This window comes from Pleurodeles waltl, chromosome 1_2, assembly GCF_031143425.1.
Source record: "Pleurodeles waltl isolate 20211129_DDA chromosome 1_2, aPleWal1.hap1.20221129, whole genome shotgun sequence".
NCBI lineage: Eukaryota > Metazoa > Chordata > Amphibia > Caudata > Salamandridae > Pleurodeles > Pleurodeles waltl.
Genome location: NC_090437.1, coordinates 488,265,649 through 488,293,496, shown reverse-complemented (window position 1 = coordinate 488,293,496; position 27,848 = coordinate 488,265,649). Strand labels below are relative to the sequence as shown.

Sequence of the window (27,848 nt, the reverse complement as noted above, 5' to 3'; positions counted from 1 at the left end):
GAGAAAATGGCACAAACAATCCAGACTTCAAACCGACTCTGAAGACCAGTCTTTCCAAGAAGATTTTCATCCTACTCTGGGTCATCTCAGGAAGAAGGGACTAGGTCCCAAGCTTCAGCAGACTCAGGACTCAGCACTTCTGGTGTGACAGCCATCTGGGCAAATAGCATGCATACCACTTAACATGAGAACTTACAGAACTATTTCTGACTTCAAACATTAAGCTGTGGAAATAGGCCATAAAGTAAATAAAATAGGCCCTTTACAAAACACGTCAAGAAATGATCCTGCCACTGATTAACTGTTTAATGTGTTTACCTTGTTGATAATTCAGCAGCTAACTCGTTTCTTCTGTAATTTCCTGTATTATTACGTCTACACATTGCTCTTAACCCAGATATGGTCTTAGATGCACTTTATAAACTTTTACAAAAAAACACAATCATTTATCCCCATCAATGGTGCAGTCTGAGGGCGTCCGTATCATGCATGTAATTCCATTCTAATTATTCTCATTCATTTGCATCTGAACATAATGTTATATGTTGTTTGTCTGTGGGGGGCACAACAGAGTAATGAAATAAAACATTAAATATTACATCTGAAATTGTATATTATCTAATGAAAGGAAAGTATTTATTTGAAAGATTTCTCAAAACATCTGCCATCTGTTAAAAGAAAGAGCATCTCAGGTCAAGTCATGCCCTTGCCTTGGACATCTTCCACATTCCACAGAGACTGAAGGCTTATAGTACTAATGCTATGCTATTGAACAGTGGTTCTTAATCGGTAGTACAGGGACCCTTGGGGATCGATTAAACTTACTCAGGGGGTCTGTGACTGCTTAGAAAATGAAATATCCTTAACAGATTGATAAATTGTATATAAATGCAGAAGCAAAATGTACAACTGAAACATTTACAACGTTATGTAAATGTGAAGAAAACTGGAGGTTAAAAATTAAGTTAGTGTTGTCAGACTGATTAATGGGAGCAGTACCAGTGCATCGAACAGAAGAGTATGGACGTTTAGTGGTTTCAATTTAATTTAGAAAAGATACATTCTTCCTTTAATTTTTAAAATATTTGTTTATGAATTCAATACAATATTCAATTATTTGTTTGATTAATTTTTCCGTGTTTTTTGTGTATTGTTTTGTGGTTCAAATCATCGAAAATGCTTATATCAGGGTCCTTGGCTTCCAGTAATGACTCGGAGGACATCTCCAGTTCATCCAGATGGCAAAGGCAGCTGGCTCCAAGCATGAGGAGTATTTGAGGAGAGCAGAATATCAGACAAAGAACCACAGTTCAAATGACTCGCCACTAGAAGGCCAGAGTGGAGCAATCCGGCCCAAAAAGAGGCCCAAAAAGAGGCCCAAAAGTTGGATAGGGCAAAGAACAAGTCACACCGAACAAGAACTGGGAAGCAAGGGCAACAGTGCATAATTTGTTTAAAAAACACACATAAGTATGTATGTATGAATATTTCTAAGGCAGCCACTGCAGCTTGGACCACCTAATCTACCCCTATCAGCGCTGCGAGTATAAAGGCTACCTAGTAACCGTCCCACTGCCAAAAATGTGACAATTTAGACTACTCTAGTTCTGCCGAAGAGGCAGGTATGGCCTGAATAGTGCTGATATTTGGTGTTTTAAAGGTATATTAATCGCTTTTAAACAATCTTCTGTTCTTGGCTCGAAAATTAGGCAAACAGCGCCATCAAGTGGTGAGCTGTAATAAGTATCAAATATAATTAAGCACCGAAGGGCGCTAACCCCAAAAAGACCAGGATACAAGGTACCCGATGACTGAGGACGGCAAGACGATAACAGAAACCAGATAAAAGACGCCTACGCTGAACAGTAAGCACAGCAGTGCAATTGGTTTACAATGTCTAAACTCTTGAGGCATAACATGGCCACCCAAGCAGGATGGTGACAAAGAAGGGAAGGGTAGTAACTTAGATCAAGCCGCTCTAACAGCAACATGGGGGAGCAGACGTTGGGCCCCAAAGCACGGAGCAGGGCAACAACCCTGTGGCAAAACACGGCCATACACAACAAAGGTTACAGGGGGCAGAGTGTGGCAAGCACCAACAGGGCACATGGCAGACATGCAAAGGGAGCACCCAACGTTATCATGACAAGGGGGGGAAGCGCAGGAAGCACCACAGGAGCAGCAGTCACAACAGATTCCACTTACATAAGGACAACCCCCGAGCCAGCTCCATGTTGGCTACGTGAACTGGATTACCAGCCTCATTCCTGTGTCGGGAAAGGAAAGGGTTTTGAGGAAAGACTTAATTGACGCCTTTTCCCGGCTGGAGTTAGAGGGTTTTGATTTGATTAACCACAACAAAGAAGACAATGAGGAAGGGGAAAAAGGTAGGGAGGAAACTAACATAGATAACTAGTTAGACAAATTTAGGGTAATGACATGTATTTTTGATACAAGATTCCATCTTTGCGCCTCTGATCTAAGGGAGTACGAACTCAAAGCCCTTAAGGCGCGGAAACGTATAGGGGCAATGCCTGGCTTCGATATGATCAAAGTGTTAAGTCTAAGATACAAATATGGCCCACACTGGAGTGGGACCATGACGATGTGGCCAGCTACATGCACAAAAAGATACCAGCCAGGGAGGAGATCACCAAGCATAGGCAGCCGTTTCGGTTTTACAAAGCAGGTTCAAACCATCTAAAACGCGAAAGTCTTATGGGGTGGAGAGGAATCTCTGGGTCAAAAAGCAGTGTTCTGGCGTTTCAACAAGGTGCGCTGCTCCTGGGGGGCCAGGCCCTACGTTCAGGCAAGTATGTAGAACATGCAGAGGAGGCCCCCCCTGTATTGCATGGCGGGAGGATCAACGGGGATCCAGGGAAAAAGAGCAGAGTTTAATGTGTCTCTGGCAGCCATGAACATCATTCCAAAAATTGAAAATGTACACAGGTACAGAAGTCCTCGAAGGTTTTGGGGCGATGTTAAGTTGAGCAAGGTGCACCATGAGATGGCTAATGGAATTGAGGGCAAGGGACATCACGAAAAAAGATATCATTCTTGAGGTATTTTAAATCGTCATAGCATTACACTTTAAAAGGTCAAAAGTAAAGGATTTAAAGCTAATGTTATGGTCAGACAACGTGGTGGTGCTTCAACTCAAACAATGATTCTGCAAACTTCTGCCCACTCACTGCAATTAAAGGGGAAATTAACCAACCTACAATTATGATCTAACATTGAACTGAAAGCACAACACATCTCTGGGGTTACTAATATAATTGCCAACTCCCGCTCTCTATTTCAGTGATCAATATTCAGACAGAGGGCATCATCTGTAGGGCAGGAGAAGACACCATTGCCACGGCACCTGTAGAAGCCCACAGTGACAGTGGATACACTAGCCGAAAATGCGCTACTGCCCAAGTTTTAGAAAAAATATATTAGGAATCTCATAACATTCTAATATGTGACTGGTCTTATGGAACAGGGTCACAACTTAGTGTAACATTTCATTAGTTGAGCTCTTGAGATGAGGGAAAGCATGTCTTGGATACAGGTACACGTGTCAGTACTACTACACTTCACTGAGATCAACCTAGGTTTCGAGCTCACCAGAATTCAATACCTAAAAGCAGGCATGAAATGTTGGGGTGTTTTGAAGGCGAAAAAAAAGGAGACAGCCGATTGCCCATTGAGTTCTCGCAAATAACCAGCATCTTGGAAGCCACTGGAAGGAGTGTTTTTTGGTATTTGAAACACATCGTTTAGGACGGCCTTTTGCATTACATTTTTGGGAGAACTCAGGATGTCTGAATTGGCGGCCCTGACAAAAGGGCGCTAACATGGCCAACAAACATACAGGTAGCTAACAATAGGGTGGTCCTGCAGAAAGGGTGACCAGGGTGGAGAGAGGTCGAGGGAAAGATTTGTCAGGCAAACTGACTCAATTAGATTGCACAGAAAATCCCACTGCCAGCCTGGGATGTTTTTTAAAGACAAACTGATGATCCACCACTTGCGGAGTGAAATGGAGAGGTTTGGAGGGGGCAAGACCCCATTGAGTAGAGGACAGTTACTGGCCAAGAGTTAGAACAGCGGGCCAGAGAGGGCCAAAATCATAAACCGTGTGAAAGAGATTTGTTCTGAAATAATCTCCAGATAAAACTGGAGAGGGCCAGTGTCTCTGGGTCAGTGAAGAAATCTAAGAGGAAGCCGAACACTGCAATGATCACATATTGTAGGGGCACAAGCTTTGACATCATTAGGTATCAACCTAATAATAGCAGTTTTTTATGAGAAAGATCGGGGTGCACTTCTCAAAGGGGGAATTACATCCTTAACATAAAAATTATCAATGAACTGGCAGCCACACCGAAAGAAAAGGGACCAGGGGATTCACAGATATGAGAGAATCCTTCGGTGAAATGACAGCATAGGACAAGCACTACTATTAAAGACCACCGAGTCACAAGTAACAGCCCAAAGGTGGCAGCTTAAACTCGGCAGCGGGTGCCAGAGGGCAGGCCAGCTGTAAAATAGACTAGGATCCTTCTAAGGCAGACTTGGCACTTGTAGCTCAGACTGGCACCAAGCCAGTCAACATGGACATTCAGGAGCAAAGTTATGCTAGGTATCTACAAAGGAGGGCTCCTTAGGGAAAAAGGTTTAGGCGGGGGCCTCATACCGAACAAAGACTTTGGCAGGGCACCACACACTGACGAGTAGAATAATAATAAAATTGTTCCAAACTTTTCAACTAACCTAGACAAAGTTTGAGTAATGAAATGCCAAATGGTCAAACCTGCAAGTGTATTGAACGTATGTGTCAATGATTGACTGTGTGTAATCAATAAACTGCAGTCACGTTACCCATAGAATGTTTAAGGGTGTATGCTGCCACGTTAAGGGGTGGCTGACCACGGTCCTTCACTGCAATGGTAAATGCCCTTACAGCTTTACAAAACTAGACAGACAAAATATGAGTGTGTAGGCTCAGAAGATGGCTATTCCATTATGATGGAGTAGTAGAATAGGGGAATGTAAAGCTATAGCCACCCAAATGTGCTTTCTTCAATTTGGGGATGGGAAGAAAAAAAGAAGTGGGTCCGAGTAGTGTCCAAGAAATATATACACGGATCCCTTTCTGAATAAAATGGGAGGCTGGCCATAAACAAAGAAGTGAATGATACTCAGGGCTTTGAAAGTTATTGGTCCGTACCTGGGAGTCAGCGAAGAGTGGTAAGGAGAGAGTATATGGCTAAACAGACACGTGTCTGAACCAGGCGTGCTGCTTCATTTTGCAATGTCTGAAGGGGATAAAGCAAATAGGCCCAATGATGAAGAACTTTCCTCAGCAGACAGACGAAAAAAGCAGCCTCACATGAAAGAAAAGATCTGGGAAGACAAGGTTAAGACCTGTATCTGTTGGATCTCAAAATCTGGATTTATTACCAGGTAAAGGGAATGATCCCATCTCACTAGGCAAGAATATGCTACGAGGGGGGGATACCTAACCAAACAATAAGTTCCTGAAGAAGCAAGTTATATATACTTTGGCTTTGAATTCAGTTGTAAAAAGAACAGATAATGGACTTGAATCCAGTGGTGCAGTGAGCACAGGACCCACACCTGGGCATATCCTTCCCACTTAGGGCAACAAAAGCGAAAAGAACAGATGATGGATGTAATGCAGAACAATGCAAACATTCATCCCCAGTCACAAAGATCTTGTTTTTTTTGCCCACCACGCCATCCCAGTTGTGGGTCCCATGCTCACTGCGCCACTGGATTCAGGCTAGCCTGCCTGATGAGGGGGGATACCCCGAAACTGGTCCCAGGATGCTTGTTTCGGGTCCAGGGAGGACCTGGCCTGGCTGTTCAGGTGAGCTGTTCCCATGGGGAACATGGTCAAGACTGATTTGCAGACGGCTGGGTCCAAACTGGGGTGGCCTGGTGGACAAAAAACGACTAATTAAACCCAGGTCTCTGTGACTAGGGGTGAATGTTTGCATTGTTCAGCATTCTGTTCATCTCTTGTTCTTTTTGCCCTTGAATTCAGATGGTATCAAAATCCAACCTTCAATGAATTAAAGAAAGAGAAACACACATAAGGGGTACCAAAAAATCAAATTATGAAAAAGGTTTTGCAGATTTATCTATTTATATAATAATATCTGAAAAGAGAAAAATTGTCTTGAGTAGCGTGCTGCGGCGCACTTGTTTTCTCTTCTGTGGTGCTGGTTTCCGGCAGGACGACCGTGTATTTATGAAAATAATTCTCTTTCTGTTTAGAAAGAAAGAACAGCACTCAGTTGTTGTGCCTTATTTAGTTAAATTTATTCCATTAGTGAGATTACGGAAAAACAAAAACAGGAATCCCCTGACGCGTTTCGGTCACACCGGACCTTGTTCACAGGTATTTCCTGTGCACTAATTTGGCGCTTAAATAAACAAAATGTACTTTACAAAAAAACACACAATCCTACACCAAATCAACAAAAATTGCTCATTATCATCTCAAAATATATGTGAACTAAAATGAAACACCAAAACCATTTTTCAATTACTCTTAATCTGTCAAAACCTCTTCACATTTGAGCGGAATAGTTCTCTCCTTGTCACTACTGTTACATTGACTTCTGGTAAATGTAGTTTAATTCTTCTTAACCAAAAATATTTTAGATTTTCTGCAACAGAAGAATTTTATACAGCACAGTTCGAGGTGTATTCTCACATTTAAAAAAAGGCTCTTATTTCAAATAATTTACAAATAATATTCAGTTTCATTTGAAAGCCTGAAATGGCACATAAAGTTAAACCACAAAAATCTATTTTTGCCTTCAACCTCCCCTGAGTCCTATACCTCTACCATGCGTGTTTTGATGTTTATGTGTCCAAACCTCTATAATCCGTTCAAATTTGTTCCATTTTAGCCGCGCCAAACATAAATGTAACACCATATCGCATATTTATTTAAGTGCCAAATTAGTGCATAGGAAATACCTGTGAACAAGGTCCGGTGTGATGCGTCCGGGGATTCCAGTTTTGGTTTTTCCGTAATCTCACTAATGGAATAAAGTTAACTAAATAAGGCACAACGACGGAGTGCGGTTCTTTCTTTCTAAACAGAAAGAGAATTCTTTTCATATAATAATATCTATATATCTCTAAATATCTCTCTCTCTCTCTCTCTCTCTCTCTCTCTATATATATATATATATATATATATATATATATATATATATATATATATATATATATATATATATATATATATATATATATATATATATATATATATATATCTCTATAACACTCCGAGCCCAACACTAGATGGCAGGATAATGCACAGCATGTGTATCTGCAGCTACACATGCCACCGAACATATATATATAGACAGATAGATATATACACACCTAGTGGCGGTCGCCACCAGGTAGTTATAGTTAGGACCTAGTTTCTATATAAAAATCTTTTTTTTTTTTTTGACTTGCCTATATCTTCAGCACTCCTTAACGAATCTTCACGAAACCTTTGAAAAAAAAAATGAACAGTCACGTCAGCTGCTGTCTGGAAAGTGTCAGGTGATCTGAAAAAAAGGGGGGTCCCAAAACATATTTTCCCCAATCATTTTTCCATAGGGATTTTGAACAGTGATAGCACCGAAACTACTGGATGGAATTACACCAAATTTGGCAGAAAGGTAGGTCCTGGTCCAGAAAGTAACCTTCATTTGTTTTGGTGTGACTCTGTAGTTTTTGAGAAATGAAGGGAGAAACAAATTTGTATACATAAAGACCCGAAGTATTCGCAACCCCTCCCAATCTCGTGCTGAGATCTGATTGGCTGTCAACACTTTAACCATCCTAAAAGCATTTATTTTTTGAATTTTCGTATGGATCTGCAGATCCGGCGAAAATTGACATATAAAAACGGAAGCGCAGCTGCCACGCTTCTGTTTATTATGCCCCAGGGTGGGCCAAGTCCCGGGGGCAATCTTTTCTTGAGTGCAGCAAACCCCACCCGCCACTCCACCCCCACAACCCTCCCCCAACAGCCCCGGGCTGCACCACCTCCAAGGGGTGAAATTGTTTTAATGGTGTGGGGGAGGCCTTCCCTTGAGCCCCAGGGACCACCACCTCCCTTGGGCTTAAATTACTTAATAAGCGGGGGCATCCTCAACCCCCTTGGGATCACCACCTCCTGGAGCTTTGAATATAATATATGCGGGCAGCCCACAGTCCCCCAGGAACCACCACCGCCTCGGGACAAAGAGTAAAAATATGGGGAAGGGGCCCGTTTTGGAACCCCAATAGCCCCGGAGACAACCTCCTCCACGGAGCTATCTTCACTTTGAAGGGGGGTCTTGCAGCCTTCCTCAAGGAGCCTCTGATGGCCCTGGGGACTGCCACCCCCCAGGGCTGGCTCCTGCTATGTCCTGGGGTGCCCACCCCCCGTCAAAGCTGTTTGCTGTGGCTTGGCTGCATCTTTGCAGCCATAGCCAAGCCACAGCAAACACTTTGGTTTTTGACAGCGGGACTCGTCAAGTTTTCATCCCTATCCCCTGCATGCGTGCAGGGGACAGAGATGAAATGCTTTAGCAACTACGGAGTTGCTATAAAACCAGCTCCGTGCTTGCTGAAGTAATGGCACTGTGGAGGAAGCCTTAAGGCTTCCCCCACAGTGCCAGAGAGCTAATAAATGGCATTTTGTTTAACAATAAATAAATAAATAGGGACCACAGTGACGCCCTTTAGGGCTCCCCCGCGGTCCCAGAAAGCTCATAAAGGGCTAAAAAAAAGAAAGCAGTAGCTCAGTGTGAAGGTCGCAGACTTTCACAATGAGCACTCAAGGGTGCGAGTCGAGCCGGACTCACTTCCCTCTTTTTACAGATAATGTTTAATTTTTAAAAATGGCAGATACATTTCTTTTTAAATTGTACAGAAATATCTAATTCTAAGTATATCATACATCAAAGCCTAAAAAACTATCTCCCGCCCTCTCACTTTCCTTCTCTCTCTCTCTCTCTCTTTCAATTTCCCCAATTCACAAAACCACTCAGGCACTTACACACCCACTCACAGCCCCAGTTAGAGTCTCAAGCACCCACTCAGTTATGCACCCACTCGCAGACCCACTCAGACTCTCACAGATCCACTGATAGCCTCATACACCCACTCTCATACCGACGCACCCACTGGAGCACTAATGTATGTGCACTCACACCTAGACAGACACTCTCACAGCCACTCTCACCCCCAGACACACCCTCTAATACCTAGTCTCACACCCAGAGAGGGCGCGGCCAACTTCTGCCACGCACGGCAAGAGGACTGTGCACAGCATGGGGTTGGGTGGTTCGCTGCAGGGTCTGGCTGCAGGCCAGGTCTTGAAGGCAACCTCCTCTGCGCACGGGCAAAGGCCGTGCATGGTGCAGGGTTAGGTGGTTATCCAGGGTTGGCCTCCGGTGGTTGGATTAACATATAGTAATGGAAATTACTACATGTAAAAAGACCATAGAAATTCACTAAAAAAAACAAAGGTTACAAGAATGTAATAGTTAGGAAATAGAACTAAAAACATAGAAATTCACTTTAAAAAACAAAGGTTACAGGGACATTATAGTTATGCTCACATTTCAAACGTACGAAACCATAGTAATTCAGCAGTTAGTTATCTCAAGTAACTATAACTTCTGCCCTCCACCGACTCACAAACATCCCAATATCCAATTTGTAGCATATCTAAAAGTGATTAATGGGGATCAGTTTATCCAGCTAAACCATCACGAAGTTTCTGACCATAGTCCATTAAAAACACTGCCAATTTTGTTGAAAGCAGTTAGTTATCTCAAGTAACTATAACTTCTGCCCTCCACCGACTCACAAACATCCCAATATCCAATTTGTAGCATATCTAAAAGTGATTAATGGGGATCAGTTTATCCAGCTAAACCATCACGAAGTTTCTGACCATAGTCCATTAAAAACACTGCCAATTTTGTTGAAAATAAGCGAATTCAAAAGGTAGGTGCCAGACATAATGTACGGTCGACGTTTTCGGTCTCAAATGGCTCAGGAGTCCACAAGACCATCATCAGGACTCAGCGTCAAAAACAAAGCCAAATGAGCAGACCACAAATAAATCACAAAAAATGAATCATGTTCTAGTTATGAGAAGTCAACCCAAACAATTATGAAAAATGCTAAAGAGAAAAAAATAAGTAATTCTTCTGATTATTTATAGACAGGGTCACAATGAATTTGACCAGCACTGATCTTCCAAAGAAGGAACTTACTGTTTGATAATTACGTTTCTACCCAGTTTCCCAGGGGAATACAGTGTTGCCCTACTGCATGTAGTACCACGGGAAAACTGGCATTAGTTAAGGAGCGGGAATTCATCCTAATAAATCACCCACTCATTTGTGTCATCTCAGTTTTTCTAGAAGATGTTTGTCCAATGATTGTGCACTTCTGCTATTTAGAGCATCAAGCCCCTGGGCACAAACAGTATTTGTGATGGTTTTAAATTATCCATTTCACCACACTGCAGTCAGTCTTGAAGTTTTTATTCATAGCATTTCCTCCCAATGCTTCCTGCAAGTGTTACCTGGAAGAAATTCTGCAGGCCAAACACTGCAGTAATGGAATGCTGTGAAGAAATAAACTGTCAGAAAGAGTTTGAGCACGGTTTTCCACACTGAAACATGGAAAACCTGGATTTGAGCACGAAATACAGATACTGTGCACAAGCAATGTTTCCATGGGTGTTTTAGCATCCGTCTTCACAACAGCACTCAGGATTATGCATCTAGGGAGTTTTTGTGCAATAGTAGCGGAGTTTGAATCAACTATAGATAATTTTAAAAGATGAAAAAGAAACAAAGTTATTTACATACAACTACAGTTCACCAATTTGATATATTTAAGAGATTCACATGCTTGAACCATTCCCAGCTCTCAAACTGGGATTATCATGGTGATGTTTTAAAATGAGTATTAAGAAACTGCACTCCAAACAAATTGACACACTTTCTCTTTAGTAGCATAATCAACTGATTAGAGAAGGCCTAAACTTCAAATAATGAGGTGGGAGAAAACGGAATTCCACTCTTCCCAGACTTCAGATGTTTTAACCATACTTCACATTTACATAGCACCAGTGTGATAGGATCTTGATAACTAAAGCCTCTGATGAGGGAGAAGGGAATGTTACAAGTGAATCCATGAAAGATAGCAATAATGGAGACCTGCACTTACAGGTAAACTAACTTGTTTGTTCTCCAGCACTGAATTTTTCAAAGATTTACATGCCTGAATTAGAATAGCAAGCGGTATGTAATCAATAATCAATACACATGAGAAGCATATATAATGTGTATCATGAAGTGGATTAAATCTAAGTGAGAAGAGGCTCACCTTCATGGACGAGAGGATGTAAAACTGCCTGGCTAACCTGAATATCCTTATGAGTCTGAATCCAAACAGTAATGTTTTGTAAAAGTGTGGCAATCCTTCCATGTTGGTTGCAGATGTCTGATAGGGGCACACTGGCATTAAGTGCTGCCATGGCTACCACTTATTATAGCTCACCAAACTTTGACCCTGAGAAAGAAAAACAAAAACCACAAAAGGGGAAAAGGAGGAGAAAGAGAAAGATGGAAAACACTGACAAAAGAGAATGTAGGGATGGAAAAGACCTGTTAGATTGAGAGAAAGACAGGGAGGGTCTGGTGGTGGATTAAAAATCCATGAAGTAGAATCAACAATATGTAGCCTTGGTATTGGCTCCCCAACCTTCTATAGTGTCAGCTGTGGACTTCTGATCAAAACTTTGAGAGCCAGCAAGTGTAAGTGTGTGTGAGAGTGTGAGTGTGAGTGTGAGTGTGAGTGTGTGTGTGTGTGTGTGTGTGTCAAACTGCAAGCAACTGTGGACAGTCGAGGAATTTAGCACCCTCTCCACACCCCTGATAAGTTTCTATGAGAGGGCTTTAAGGACAAGCGGTGTGCTAAGAAGGAAGGCAGTAGGCACCTTTAGTATAATTTTTGATTGACAGTAAAAGGACAGTGTTCTTGATGGATGTCGATGCTAGAGTGGAGAAATTCACCATCTCATGACTTTCCCTGCCCATTGGGGACGCACAAAGCAAAGAATAGGTTAGGGAGCTGCCCTGTGCATCTTGCCTCACTGCAGAATCAGCGGTGGGATGTTCAGGGAGGCATGCTAGCATACTGTTGAGCGCCAATCTCTCCCCACCCCCCGGAGGCTGGGGACAATGGTAGATTACGGTGATAGTGTCTGCATGGTTTTGCCCCTTCCCTCCATATATGATCATGGATAGGAAGCACTTTGATTTTCTGGGTGCCTCTGAACTTAAAGAGGATACAGTTTGTATAGTGATTAATATAATGATCCAATGTCCTTCCCACCAAGGAGTGGACTCGAGCTATATTATCCAGATGTGAGTCTTCCTGGGGTGGAGTGGGGGCACTGGGCTGCAGTCTGTGGCAGTTTCAGAAGTTCTCCTTCCGATAAATCAGTCTTTACTTGCAGAATGTTCCTTAGCAGTGGGGATGACTGAGGTGGAGATGGGGGAATTTAAGGAGGCTGTTGTGGTGCTGACTGAGGAAGAAGAGGCTGATGTTGAGGTACACCTCATCAGATGTGGAAGGAATGTGCTAGTAGCCCTGCATGGTTTGAAGGAGGTCATTACTGAGATCAGCAATGACTGCAAGCATTGGTGGCTCCTCGCAGTAACTCTTCATAGTACTCGTGGGGCCAGTCGTAATAAAGATGGCCTTCCTCCCAGTGTGATTCTTTATTCTCTTCATAATCAGTGCCTGTTGGTCATGCTCATACGGTTCGTCATTCTCACACTCCTCCCGGCATTTTATGTTAAAAGGGATTTAATCCGGGGATTCCCCTTCAGTGGGCCATATTGTTTTGTCATGTTTTTCAGCATTTGTTAGGAAGAGGTTACCTGTGTTAATGGACAAACCTGCCATTCCAGCTCCTCTGTAAAAGGGGCCCTGTGTCTGTTTAGGATGAAGGCAGCCTCTTAAACGTTTATTCATGAGAAGTTTATGCTCCTAATTGTTTTATCACTTTTCATGGAGCAGCCATGCTGCTTCTGATGGGTGCCCTCGGGCTACAAAACGGTTTGAATCCAGTGTTTTCAGAGCAGCTTATCTGAAGCAGGTGCTGTTTTACTCACCAGTCGAGAGCAGCACCAACGGTCCCTTGTAAATGAGTGGAGAGGAGACAGCTGGATCTTTCAAAGTGGCCCTTATCACAAACTCTGAAGTGTCTCTGGTGTTGTGATGCGCCTGTGGCGAAACCTTTGATGGTCTATTTGGCTTCTGGTTCGATTTTCAGGATGCCTTACAGGGGTGTTTCCTTGGGGTATATGGTAGGTTTCTCAGATGAAGATGTGTGAGAGAGCCTCCCCCCTCAAGCTGGATTTTAGTACCACCTTGTCTTTCAATGAAGTGCTAAGAAAATATTCCTCACCAGAAAAGGTCTGGTCACTAGAGTTCATTTTCTATAACAACTTGAGCAATCAGAGCCCTGACTGAGCAATGAGAAAAGAATTGAGATAAATATTTCAAAGCAACGTTCTGAGAGGGCTCCCTTCCGTGTGACATGCAGTAGAAATATGAACTAGGGTGGCCTGCGGGGAGAGTGGAGTTCTGTGCAAGCTCCTCTCCACTGGTTGAAGTTTGGGTATTTTCTAATGAGATGACTGCGCTACTAAAGTGAGTGTTTCAAGTTGTTTCCAATATAATTTTGATACATCGTCTTGGAATGTCTAGCCAGGAATTGGGAAATGAATTAAGTTTCAATCTATGAAAGAACCAAGGGAGTGATTTGTTATAAAAATATTTTGCATTAAGTAGCTATGTCTTCTACAATGTAGAATGTTAATACTTGCAACTGCTATACAACACACAAAAATTAAAATTACAAACCTTGATAATGTCCACACAGCCATGTTCTTCAGCCAATACTGTCACAATGTCATCAACACAACCTACAATGACATGATTAAAAAAGCTGGTGATAAAGGATAGACACACCTGAAGACCAGATACATTTCAATTACTGACACTTTGGTACTAACCTAATGTGAGGATCAATTTTAGTCGTTCAGCTATTTCGAGGCTGTGAAACAGTTTTCTTCCCTGAAAGATTAACAAATGAGTTCTGTCACTGCAAGTGCACAGTGCCATGTACGACGTAAATCACATGCCAACAAAGAACTATTATCAATATGTGAACTTCGCTCATTAATCCAAAGCCCCTTTCTTCATCACAAAATTTAACAACTGAAGACACTTTGACTCATGGCCAACAAACATCCTAGAAACCATTTAAAAACAAAACAAGCTTGAGGATGATTTGTACCACAGCAGATCTTCAGGCAATTGTTCAGACAAGTTAAGCCATCCCACATGTGTTAGACTCGAGAACGCAGTTTCTGTTGTTGGGGAGAAATGTATCTGCCTGAGTTACCTACTGCAGCACTTTCGAATTAGGTCCCTTATACCCACTGATTTTGTCTGTGATCCTGAGCATTTTTCTTTTGACAATTCTCTGCTTGAAGTCCTCACTTTGCTCAGTATGTGTGGCCCACAAACGGTAAAAATATGCCAAATTGCAAATCACATACAAAAGCACTAGAGCATGCATGTCTCATGAAGGAAGAAAGTGTGAAGACGAATAGGCCCCTTCCCCCTTGCATTGGGTCGGCCACAAATTATGCACCACCTAAACTCCTCAAAGCCAGCATGAAAGCTGTGTAAGCTGAAAGCTCACTGCTGACGAGTGCAGTGACCCGAGGGACACAAGTTAGAATCCCAACAAGGCAGACTTAGCCTTCCATCCTTACCAGGTCATTACATTGAATGCCACAAATTGGATAATAGGAAGACCAGTAATTTACAACACTCAGAAACCATCGAAGTGTGATATGAAGTGCTGTAAAAACAAAAACTATTATTATTAAAGCATGTGGGTAGGTGGCAGAAGGCTGCACACCCCCTTGAGGCTTTGTATTTGTGGGAAGCACAGTAAGGAGGTCTGCGGAGTTGTTGTTTCTGAAGGAAGAAAACTACAGCCTGCCTGGTGGAAGTGCCTTCTGTAACTTAGGTTTCAATATTTGTATTATCAGAAACACCAATGGACAGGGGGTCGGTAACATACAAATCACTTAAAAAACATATAAGCACTTCACTGCCAGGAATCATTTAGAACTAGAAGTATACCACCAAAATGTATTATAACTTAAGTGTCCTAGACAATCAGAAACAATGTGTTCTCCAAAGCACTGACTGACACTTAAGATCAGCAGGGGAGATGGGAAGGGGTGAGAAGAAGTGGAATGTGAACAGGCCCACATCCAAAGAAAACTAGCGCTTGCAGTAAAGCAGGACCCCTGCGTGTGGGTCGGGAACAAGCAGCACGTCAGAAAGATCAATTACATATAAGAATTAAAACTAGTAACGGCAATCGGCATTAAAGCAAGTTGTCTTTGACGTCACATATTAAGATCCCTGTCTTGTCCACATGAGTGAAAGGGATTCTTTCCAAGTGATTCCTAGTCTGGCTCGGTTCAACACTAATGCTGGAATAACTACACGCACCAGTTCCTTCCATCCCACCATCAACAGCACATTTCTTTTTGCATCTCTCTACACTAAAGTCTGGGAATAACAAGATTCTTGTTTAATTAAAATGCAGCTCACGATTGAATGATTTCACCTTCTTTAAAATGGTTTAGCACCACTTGAGGTAATTCAAATATCAAACAGCAACCTTACAGGCAAATTACAACCTATCAGGGCATGTCTTCTTCCAGAGACCTCATCTCCTGGGATGCACTGCCTCCACTTGTGCTGGCTGTGGCTAAGCCTGCACTCATTGGAGAGTAGTGAGATGAACCCATTCACACTTATATTGCAAGGAAGGTAGGAAGGAAACACTACAGTACTTGAAAGCCCAATACACCACTCTCACCACTCGTGCTTGAGGTCCACATGACATATCGGCACACCAAATGCTCTCTCTTAAGCTGATTTTTGGGATGAAGTCAACTTTCTCCACCGAATTGTTAAGATCTTACAGATCACTACCTAGCACCTCAGCAACCCCTCCGTTCATTACTCCATTAGGATGAGTTGTACCCTAAGTCTCTGAGGCCTGAGAGCAGTGCTGTAAGGTAGGAAAGTGGAGCAGCCGGCCAGAGAGTCCAAAGAAATAGGTCTTCTCAGTACAACACATCACTTTCTGTAATTTAGTCCCTAGATCAAGATGGGGATCCAATCCAAGGGGCAGGCGCAAGGAAGGCCACCGTTACGTAACAATTAAGAGTGTAAGGTTAAGAAAATAGGACAGATAGGTAGTAAGGCACCAACGGTTCCCTAGACCAGTTGTTCTGGGCGTCATAATGCTAACAATTAAGGAAGCAGAACATCCACTCAGTAGAGCTTTCTTTTCCGGTAAGAGATGGGCTGGGTGGAGCAGGCAGTTCTTCTGAGGAGTGGAGGGGATATTAGGAGCCCATCGTCGCTGGGTTTAACGAGGGAGGGATTTAACTTACAAGAAAGAAGGACATGCTGCAAAAGTATCCTCTTAAGGCCATGGTTTTTCTTATCCTCTATGCATTCCAGTGTGCCGTATGCCACTGTGCACTCCTTGTGCTGGGAGTCCGCTGCTCAGTTGGCATTGCAAATCCATTCTCTATTTCCAGTACCTTCTGACCCAGAGATTACAGGTTTGTGTTCATCTGCTGTGCACATTCACACTTTCAACTTGTTCAGCATTATCCTGCCCAAACTGGAAACCCCTATAGGCTAGGGTAAACCAAAAAGTAAGTGGATTGACCATTCATCGTAGGGCATTACACTTCTTGAATCAGTTTGAACTGTTTTTCACTACTGGGCATTCTCCTAGTGAGGTTTTTCCAGGACATCAACTTCTGAATGGGTTTTGCAGTATTAATGCTATTTTTTTGTTATTTTGTTATACTTTGCCTTTCAGTAGAAGGTTTCCTCAAAGACAGAATATTGCTTTAAACCGTAAATCCTTCAACAGCCCTTCAGGGTATTTATCCAGCTAAGGAACACTGAGTAGTGTGCCAAGATAATTTTGCAGCCTAACTGTTACACCGTTCAGCCTGCCAGCAGCCTCTGTCTCACCACTTGTGGGAGGGGAACTGGAGTTAGACAGACTGCCTCAAATGTTTTGTCTGCCAGAGGCACATTCTAACTGTCTGGTGACCCGGTCCCATCACACATTAACAGCCCCATTTGTTGGGTCACACCTGTGTGCTGCAGCGAATGCCATACTCATTTTACCTTGCAAATGGGAGCTTCTCATATTCCCTGCAAATCATCAGTTGTCCACCAAACACCTATCTACTTAATTTTTTATAGTGGACAGGGAGGGTTTTGCAACATCTGTGAGATACAATTTTCCCTTTCTTTGCAGATACGTGGCTACACTCATAAATATTTAAAGTGTCCCTCCAAATAAGGGGTTGGGAGTTATGTAACACACTAGGTATTTGTATACACACGTCTAACCTTGTTCCACCCTTGCATGTATAGAAATAAATAGTTATTTTTATACTACCCTATTGGAGTGTTTTACTTTCAGGTACTGCATTTATGGAGTTGCCATTTATTGCATTGTAATGTGCTAGCTATGAGGCCTAGGCCTTCACTTATTTTATTTCAGATTCCCTAGCAACCTGTCCTTTCCTCACTCTCTCTCAGAATTTTTTTTATCTACAGGATAATCTACAATTGCCCACTTCAGAAAATAATGGTGTGGGAATAATTATTTCATGACAGAACCTTAATTCTATTCATCCATTGAACATCCAAACTCAGGACATTTGTCTTTCTTTAGGTCTGTCGCCGCTTACAGGACCTCACACACAGAGTGTGCCCCCTGTTAGATTACAGAAGAATGTGAAGCACCTGATAGAGTGCTGAACTGTTGATGAAAGTCTATTCATTCTTTATGGAACTGATCTTCAGGAAGTGCTTCTTCATTTACTGTTTGATGTCAATGAGGCATGCTGTTATGGAGTCCAACCAGCTCCATTAGCTTACTTCAAACTAAAGAACAAATTATTACCTGGTTGGTGGTACTGAGAGCCTCCGAGCCCTGCTAAAGATGCAGGCGCCAGTATCTGTTTACAAGGGGACATGCATTTTAAGGAAAAGAGGATGTGTGGCCAGAGCTAGTAAAACTGAGTAATGTGTGCAGAGACAGCAGAAGTCATTACAAGGATGAACCCATGTTGTATATATTAAAATGTTCCCACTTTAGGGCCTGAATTACCTTTCAGTCAGTGACGTGTGCCAATTAATTAATCTAAAGTGAATATGCATGATTAAATCAAGTGCACATTCTTTTCATATTGTTCTGTTTCTAAAAAAAATGATAATCAAGCTTACGTGACTATTTTCATGGTATTTCATAACTGAGGCTATAAAATAATAATTTGTAGAAGATTGATAATTTCATGTTTTATTTTGTTGGCACCATGGTGCTGAACAATGAGGCAGGTGAAATGATTGTGATTTTAGTAGCTGACATGTGGCAGTTGTCAGTGCTGCAAAAAGTGAAGCTAGTCCACTCCTCCTCCTCCTCCTCCTCCTCATACTCAAGAGATATAGGGCCAGATGTACAACTGTGTTTAGCGGACCAATGCCTACCCTTAAAAAATGAAACAAACATTTCATTTTTCTAACTGAAAAGCATACAATTTTCCTTTAAGGAAAACGTGTTACATTACCCCCCCCCCCATCCCCCCCCCCCCAAAAAAAAGTTACTTTATTTGAAAACAGACACAGTGGCCTGCTGTTCCCAGCAGGCCACCGTCCCTGTGTTATGGCCCACTCCCAATGAGTTTGCAAATTGTGACCTGCCTCATGAATAGTGATGAGGCAGGTTAATTGCGACCCCACTGGGAATCGCTAAATGTGTCTGTGATGCATTAGTACATTTCCTTTTGTGACTTGCAAATTACAAGCTGCAAAAATTCACAAATTGCGAGTCGCAAAAGGAAATGGTCGTACATCTGGCCCATAATCTCCTTTGACTGGTCTTCTGATGCTGCCATCGGGGGTGTAAACTTGTAGATAGCCCTGTTTACCTTGGTCTCTTTAAGTTAAAAGTGGCCCTGTTGAAGGCCTTTTACTTGTTCCAAGACCAAAGGCCATGAAAGTTCTTCCTAAAGGATAGGTGTATAGTTTTCTTTAGATCTGGCCTAAATGAAGCCACTCAAACTCTAGAGCTTGTCCACATGTTGAAAGATAAACACCACTGACCATTAAATCTGCCCTGAAAAGCCAAGTACTGCTTATAATGCTGAGCAGAAGATACCACAGACATAGAGTTTGCCAAGAATAAATTGTCATCATTAATCCTTGAATCTTATGACACTATAAATGCTCGATATTATCTAAGTGCAACTATCCACAATTTAGTACGGCACCACGTAGTGCAAATGAGAGTCATGTTGTTTTCAGTAAAAGAGTACAGAGCATCGTGCACTTCAGAATTCTACCCTACCTTAGGATGCAGACTAAGCTCTTATAAACATGAGTCATTCATTCATCTCATGTGTTGTTGTCAGGCAGTCGGCAGAGAACGGAACATTTATATAAAACAGATTATGCTATTAACCAATTTAAACACCTTCAAAGAAGCAGCAATGTCTGGATACTAAGGACATAAATGAGCTGTGCGATATGCAACATTTTTAGAAGCAGTTTTTAAAGAACACCCCGGTTTTTTTACTCCTTGCTAGTCCACTACAGTTTCTTGTTCTCAATCTTCTCATTTTAAGATTAATTTCAACACTAACTGTACACAGTTTTATAGATATTTAACAGTTTTACTGCTGTTGTTTTTAATGATTTTAATTAACCAGAATATGAATTGGCATGTCAAATTAATATATGACAACCTTTGTAGGGGAGTCTGAGTGACATTTCTGGCTTCCTGTTTTTTCCAGAGGGGTGGAGAAAATTAAATAAGATGTTCAGTTATGTTCCATCAAGCACAATCTCATTTGCCTCCAAGGTATGTACTGATGTGACAGGAATAGCATTATTCAAAATGTCCGCTACTTTCCTGATAATCTAAATAATCTAGAGATAAGGTTATTGGGGGTATTTTATTACAGAGAAAATAATGGCTAAAGCTCGAACTCTGAATCTAAGGAGTAAAGACGTCTTGAGAATGAGTGATTTCGATTTTTTTTCTAGATCCACATCAGCCTAGTAACTAGTAATGTCACCTTAGAAGAGCTTGTTCCCTGTAGGCTAAGGCCTGCCCTTTTCATGACTTCAGCTAGAATTAGCTAGAAAGGATGCTGTAGACATCAAGGGTGTTCTTGAGATCTAGGAGAGACTCCCCGTTCAGTGCCTCAATTACCGTGAGGATCTTCTGAAGGGCATGCGCCTGATGTGCATAGAAGGGTGCATTTGTCAAATAAGTCAATATGAAAAGAGGTTTCAGAACTGAAAGCTGCTGCTGGGTATCTGAGGTAATCACAACAGAAACCTAAGGCAATTGGGCGGGATCTTTTCTTGAAAGAGAATATGTACTATTTTCTCTTTAGGGAAAGGGACAGTAAGAAGAAAAATGAGCATAGCTGTAAATCCACTTCTCCAGGGTTAGTATATTTCACAGACTTACATGGCTGATTTATTCCTCATCATTAGGCTGGGCACCCCAGACGAATGACGAGGAAAAAAAAAAAAAAAGTCAAGGTTGGGACTTTATGAAAGATCCAGTGCTGTAGAAGAAATAAGTTACCTACTTGTAACTACAGTTCTCCAGCATTTGTGTCTTTAAGAGACACATGCATGAATTATTCCCCGGTGTTCCCAGACAACGGGCAATAATTAAAGCATGTGCCTGTATAAAAGACCCATTACTGGAGAATCTGTGAAACAGCCTGTCTAAACAGGAGTATTATTTTGGGAGACACAAAGCCAATTTTAAAATGCAGCAGCCATCTTCTTTTAAAAATGCAGTAAGGTGTCTCTTGTAGTGTTTAAAGACATCCACATTATGGAGATGGGGGTGGGGAGGATGATCAGACACCGACTGCCCATCTTCTTTATCCATAATTCTGCCACACAATGAAACAGGTGGCCATTTCTTGAGAAGGAAAATGTTACTTACCCATTAAACATCGGTTTGTGGCATGTAGTGCTGTAGATTCACATGCTTTGCATAAGTCAGCCATCTAGTGTTGGGTCTGGAGTGTTGCAAGTTGTTTTTGTTCGAAGAACCTTTTTGAGTCACAACATCGAGTGACTCCTCCTCTCGGTGATACTGTGCATGGGCATCGAGTCCTTTGATATACTGTTTTCCTACAGGCTGGTGAGGTAAGGAGTATGTACAGAAAGAAAGGAAAAGCGATGTCCATGCAGTGTATTTACATATATACAATATTTCTAGAAGAATGGCACTACAACGACCACAGGCTTCAGGGGAGGAGGCAGGGTGCACGTGAATCTACAGCACTACATGCCACGAACAGAGGTCTACTGGGTAAGTAACATTTTCCATTCAATGGCATGTGTGGATGTAGATACACATGCTTTGCATAGACTGTAAAGAAGTCCCCTCTGAGTAAGCTGTGGCTAGCCTGTAGGAGTTGCTTGAAAAAGTGTCCTGAGCACCGCTTGGCCAACATTAGCTTGTTGCCATAATAAAACATATACACAATAGTGTTTAATAAATGTATGTGGTGTAGACCAAGTAGCGGCTTTACAAATGTTCGCTACAGGAATGTTACCTAAAAAAAAGCCATAGAAGCACTCTTCTTTCTAGTGGAATGTGCTCTGGGAGTATGACTATTGCATGATTAAGGGGGTGATTCTGATTCTGGCGGGCGGCGGAGGCCGCCCGCCAGAATTCCGCCCCCATTATACCGCTCCGCGGTCAGAAGACCGCGGAGGGTATTATGAGTTTTTCCCTGGGCTGGCGGGCGGTCTCCAAAAGACCGCCCGCCAGCCCAGGGAAAAACTCCCTTCCCACGAGGATGCCGGCTCGTAATCGAGCCGGCGGAGTGGGAAGGTGCGACGGGTGCAGTGGCACCCGTCGCGTATTTCAGTGTCTGCAAGGCAGACACTGAAATACTTTGCGGGGCCCTCTTACGGGGGCCCCTGCCGTGCCCATGCCATTGGCATGGGCACTGCAGGGGCCCCCAGGGGCCCCGCGACCCCCCCCCTACCGCCATCCTGTTCATGGCGGCTTTCCCGCCATGAACAGGATGGCGGTAGGGGGGGGTCAGAATCCTCATGGCGGCGGAGCGCGCTCCGCCGCCATGAAGGATTCCCCCGAGCAGCGGTAAGTCGGCGGGAGCCCGCAGACTTGCCGCTTCTGACCGCGGCTGAACCGCCGCGGTCAGAATGCTCGTGGGAGCACCGCCAGCCTGTTGGCGGTGCTCCTGTGGTCGGTGGCCCTGGCGGCCACCGGCCGCCAGGGTCAGAATGACCCCCTAAGTGTCTTGGGGTCTGGATGTCTTATTTGACGTGATTTTGGGTGAGAGGGTCGGTCTGCTGGGGTTGTGTTGTGCACCATGTGGGAGCTATAAGGATCATGGTGAGTGATGTTTGTCTCATTTTACAAACTAGAAACGAAATGAGTGGGAAAGGTGGAAAAGCGTAAGCAAATACCCCTGACTAATTCATCCATAGAGCATTGCCCTTGGACTGAGGATGTGGGTATCTGGACACCAAATTTTAGCATTTTGCATTTTCTGCAGTGGCAAAGAGGTCTATTTGTGGTGTTCCCCACCTTTGAAACTACCGGTGAAGTTCTTGTGTGTGAAGATCCCATTTGTGGACTTGTTGCTGCATCCAGCTGAGGGGGTCTGCAAACTGGTTGTCCATACTTGGGATATACTCTGCCAGTAAGTTAATAAGGTGGCGAATTGCCCATTTCCAAATTTCTGAGCAAGAAAGGACAACTGGGAAGACCGTGTCCCCCCTTTTCTGCAGATAATTAATGGCTGTCATGTTGTCTGTGTGAACTAGAACCACTTTGACGGAGAGTTGAGGTAGAAAGGCTTTGAGTGCTAGGAAGACTACCTGTAACTCCAAGTAAATGATGTGAGAAGTTTGTTGAATGGGATGCCATATACCTTGTATTGTGAGGTTGTTGAGGTGAGCTCCCAAACCTTTCTGTAATGCATCCGTAGCCAGAGTGATCTGAGGCACAGGGTTCTGAAAGCACCACCCCTTGGAAAGGTTGGTGTGATTCCACCACTGCTGAGAACGGTGAGTCTAGTGGTCCAGCAACACTAGATCTTGGAGATGGACCTGTGACTGAGACCACTGACGAGGTAGTCATTGCTGTAAGGGACGCATGTGTAGTCTGGTATTGGGAACAATAGCAATGCAGGACACCATCACCCCTAGAGACTGCATCACTATTCTCATTGTCTAAGTGTCGTTTTCTGGTAATTGGGAAAGAAAAGTTAGCAAAGCTTGAAATCAAGCTGGGCTTGGATATGCCAAAGCTGACAGAGCATTGAGAACTGCCTCCAGATAGGGCTGTATCTGTAAAGGTTGGAGGTGGGATTTTTAAAAGCTGATTATGAATCCCAGGGTATGGATAAGGTCTACTGTGGTTTGAGTGAGACACTGACATTGTTGTATGGTAATGGCTTTGATGAGCCAATCATCCAAGCAGGGGAAGACATGGATGTGTTGTCTTCAGGGGAATAGCGCAACTACCCCTAGGCACTTTGTGAAGACCCTGGGGTCAGTTGTCAACTTGAATGGTAAAACTTTAGATTGATAATATTTCCTAACAATGACATATCTGAGGTATTTGCGGTGTGCTGGATGAATGGGCATGTAAAAGTATGCATCCTTCAGATCTAAAGTGGTCATCTTGCTGTAATAGTGCAATGATATCTTGGAGAGTAACCATATGGAAATGGTCTGAGAGAATCTATAGGTTGAGTGGTCTGAGACCCAGAATCAGTCTTAGTGACCCATCTTTCTTTGGTATAAGAAAGTATAGGAAGTATAATCCTAACCCTTGCTGTGAGAGGGGAACTGGCTCTATATACCCTTTGAGAAGAGGGGATTGTACCTCTTCTTTTAAAAGAGTAAGATGGTCTTGTAAACGTTTGTAAATGCGAAGGAGAATGGTGGGGTGGAAATGTACTCTAGACAGTAACCATGTTGGATAATTGATAGATCCCATTGATCTGTGGTGATATTGGACCATTGAGAATAGAACTGCAATAGTCTTCCCCCTTTTGGAGAGGTGTGATCTGGTGGAAGTAATCACTGACGTGTATTAAAGGCAGACCCCTAGAGGTGGACGCCTTTTCCCTATGTTTATTGTTTGCACCTCTATAGGAACCACTATTATAGAAATGGGTGCCTTGCTTGGTTTGGGAGGTGGAACGCTCAGTAGATGATGGTTTGAATCCTCCACTGAATTGTAGGTAACAAAAATTACCCCTTTGTGGTGTGGTGACTAGAGCCCCTATAGCCTTTGCTGTTTCAGAATCCTTCCTGTTTTTTTCTGTGGTGGTTTCAACCTCCTGACCAAACAAATGTTCCCTGTTGAAAGGCATGTTGAGAACTGCTTGCTGAATTTTCTGGCTTGAAGCCTGAACATCTGAGCCAAGCATGCCTTCTGATAATAATACTGGGATTAATACCGCGTGCTGTGGTATCAGCTGCATCAGTGGCACACCTAATGGAGCTGTTTGAAGTAGTTTAGCCCTCAGAAACTATTTCCTGTCCCCTTTTGCGATGTTCCTCTGGGAGGTACTGGACAAGATCCTCCATTTCATCCCAGTGGGCTCTGTCGTAGCATGCCAGTAGTGCCTGCGAACTGGCGATACGCCAATGATTGGCAGTTTGAGCAATCACTCTTTTACCTCCTGCATTTAGTGTTTTGTTCTCCTTATCAGGGTTATCAGGGGGAGATGCATCTCCCGTTGATTAGCTGTTAGCACGTTTCCGTGCTGTGCTAACAACTACAGAGTCGGGAGGGATCTTTGACCAAATAAATATAGGATCTGCATAGGCCGCCCTTTTTTTTATTTTTTATTTTTATAATCGACCCTTGGGATAACAACTCTTCCTCTATCAGGTTCTTTAAAAAAGTCTGTGGCATGTCTAAGCATACCTGGTAGCATGGGCAAAAATTGACTTTCTTTATCAGTGGTAGTCATCGTATCAAAGAGAAAATCCTCTTCAGTAGGGTCGTTGTGCATTTGTACATTGTGATATGCAGCTGCCGGTGCTTTCACCTGCTGATGTGAAGTTGCATCTTCAGAAGGTGAAGGGCGTGCAGGGTATAAATCGGGGTTATTTGGTAATATGAGATCTGGATCATATGAATCCCATGGGTCAATATTTTTTGGAATATTCCCAAATTCCTCTCCCTGAGGTGGAGAAAAGTGTGGCTCAATAATAGGTGGAGGAGATTGGGAAGGTGGTGGAGTAGTAAGAGGAGGCACGGGAGCCTGTGGTGGTGAAGGTTGAGGTCGAACTGGAGCCTTGTCCTAGTCTTTGGAGACCTTTTAGGTGAAGGAGCAGTGTCCAAGGTCTCCTGGAAAGTAGGATTCCTCTTGATTGGACAGGAGGAGAAGCAAGTATTCTTCCTGTTCCCTTTTGGATATGGAGCTGGCGTTGACGATCATCCTTATTTTCAAGGATTGGCTCCACTGGTGAAGCGGTTTCCGAGGAATAACTGGGGTCTCTGGAAGACTTAATCTTCGGTTCCAAAGTTTTCAGGGTGGAAATCTTGTGTCGACTTGAAGCTGTTGGCTCCGAAGCAGATGTGTAAGGCTTCTTGCTTGGAGCCAAAAAGCTCGGATCGAAGGGTCCACTCAATCCAGAGGCTGTATGAGATGCTGCTGAGCCAGAGGTCGATGCCGAAGACAGCTTAGTTTTGGCTATTTTTGGTGCTGAGGAGGAATGCGGGCATCCAAAGGTAACTTTCGGATCTCACCACAGCCCGAAGGCAGGACCGACAACCTGTTTGTGTGGTTTCTTTAAAGTCTTTGTATGGGAGGTCAGGGCTGATGTACTCACAGGTTGTGATGAGGTGAGAGGCTGACCTTTCAGATTGAGTATCCGACTCCAAATCATATATGGTAGTGGTTCCTTAACCTTTTGACTTCTGTGGACCCCCACTTTATCATGACTGAACCTGGGGACCCCCAATAAATCATTATTGGAATCCGGGGACCACGACCACTACCCCCCACTGAGTCATTATTGGAAGCCAGAGACCCAGGCCTAAACATTGTTGACGATTTGAAACACAAAATACACATTAAACACAGAAAAAGGCATTCGTCAAACACATACACAAACAATAACACATGTTTATTCAATTTGAAAACAAATATAAATTAAAAAAATTAGTTTTTTATTGGAAGGTTGGATCTTTTCTAAATTCAGATCAAGCCACACATCATCCATACTATATTCTATTTGCTGTACCTACACTGCTCCCACAAATCAATCTGCAGATACTAATTACATTTTTTGCCTCCAATTTCAAATGCTTTAACATGTACAGTACTTTTTAAATTTTCATTGTACGTTTAGCTACTTTATTTATACACACTTTATTAATCTGTTAATAGTATTTAATTTTCTAGACAGTCACGGACCACCTGAGGAGGCTTTGCGGACCCCCCCGGGTCCCCGGACCACAGGTTAGGAACCACTGATCTATGGAGAAAGGCCTATTTGTGTTCGATCTCCTCCTGTGCATGCTCTTCCCCCAAAATATCATGAGTGTCGTCTGGTGTCTTCGATGTCATCTACAGTTGATGTGCTCTTCGGTCCCGCAGGGTGTTCTTGGATCAAAAAGACCAACAGGCATCACAGGTTTCATCCTTATGGTCCGGGGACAAGCACTAGTTACAAACCAGGTGTTAGTGGGTGTGTGGGAATTTTGAATGGCATTGAGGGCAAAACCGAAATGGAGTCCGTTCCATCAGCCCTGCATATCCCAACACCACATGGAGGAGTAGGCCAGAGACGCTTGCGGGCCCCTTCAAAGGGCAGTAAGCCGACTCCCAACATAGAAATTCGGGTCAACTATGTTAGATAGTGAAAACTTGATCAAAATACTATACCGTCACTGAAAGAAAGGCAGAAAAGAAGAATTTGGAATAGACTGAGCTGAGGAATACTAGAGGAAGAGGAACACACGTCCGAACCCGACGGCAAAGAGAAACAATCTAACAAAGGTCTCTATGCGCAGTATAACCGAGATACGAAGAGATTCTCCAAACAAAAACAACTTGCAACACTCCGGACCCAACACTAGATGGTGGACTTATGCAAAGCATGTGTATCTACAGCCACACATGCCATTGAATAGAATGTGTCTAAAACAGGGCCAGATGAAGAGCCTCTGTGTATAAGAATCCTCAAGTTCAAATTAAAAATAGACCCTAAGGACAGAACAGGTGCAGATGGCATTGAGGAGGTAATGTCTCACTCTATGTGCAACTTCTATGTGGCCATTGCTACAACAGAAAAGATGTTTTCCATATTTTATATTTACAATTATAAATCAAAATATTAAATGATTATCCAGAAACTGCTCAACTGGAAGCAATGTCTTAGCGACTATGAATAATGACGAAGAGCAACAGAGTATTTAATATCCCAAAATAGTGTTTTTTTTAAAACAACAAATATGACATTTTAGAGTTTTAGGATGCCACATTTAAATGTTTGCCATTAATCTCTGATGCTGTAGTTTCTGTTTTATTCTGTGTGTAAAGGGTTGTTACTGAATTGGAACTCAGAGGGAT

The 27,848-nt window shown here is 42.9% G+C and overlaps 1 protein-coding gene across 2 annotated transcripts in view; it reads right to left on the bottom strand.

Annotated features, from left to right (window-relative positions):
* Nucleotides 1-27,848, bottom strand: part of TBCK (TBC1 domain containing kinase) — a 1,319,282-nt gene that overhangs the window by 1,072,366 nt on the left and 219,068 nt on the right. For both annotated transcript variants that reach the window (XM_069241253.1, XM_069241261.1), the window contains exons 7-8: nucleotides 14,124-14,184; nucleotides 13,972-14,033 (exon numbers count right to left, since the gene is read on the bottom strand). In XM_069241253.1, the coding sequence (XP_069097354.1) occupies nucleotides 13,972-14,033; nucleotides 14,124-14,184 (123 nt within the window). The remainder of the gene's footprint in view (nucleotides 1-13,971; nucleotides 14,034-14,123; nucleotides 14,185-27,848) is intronic.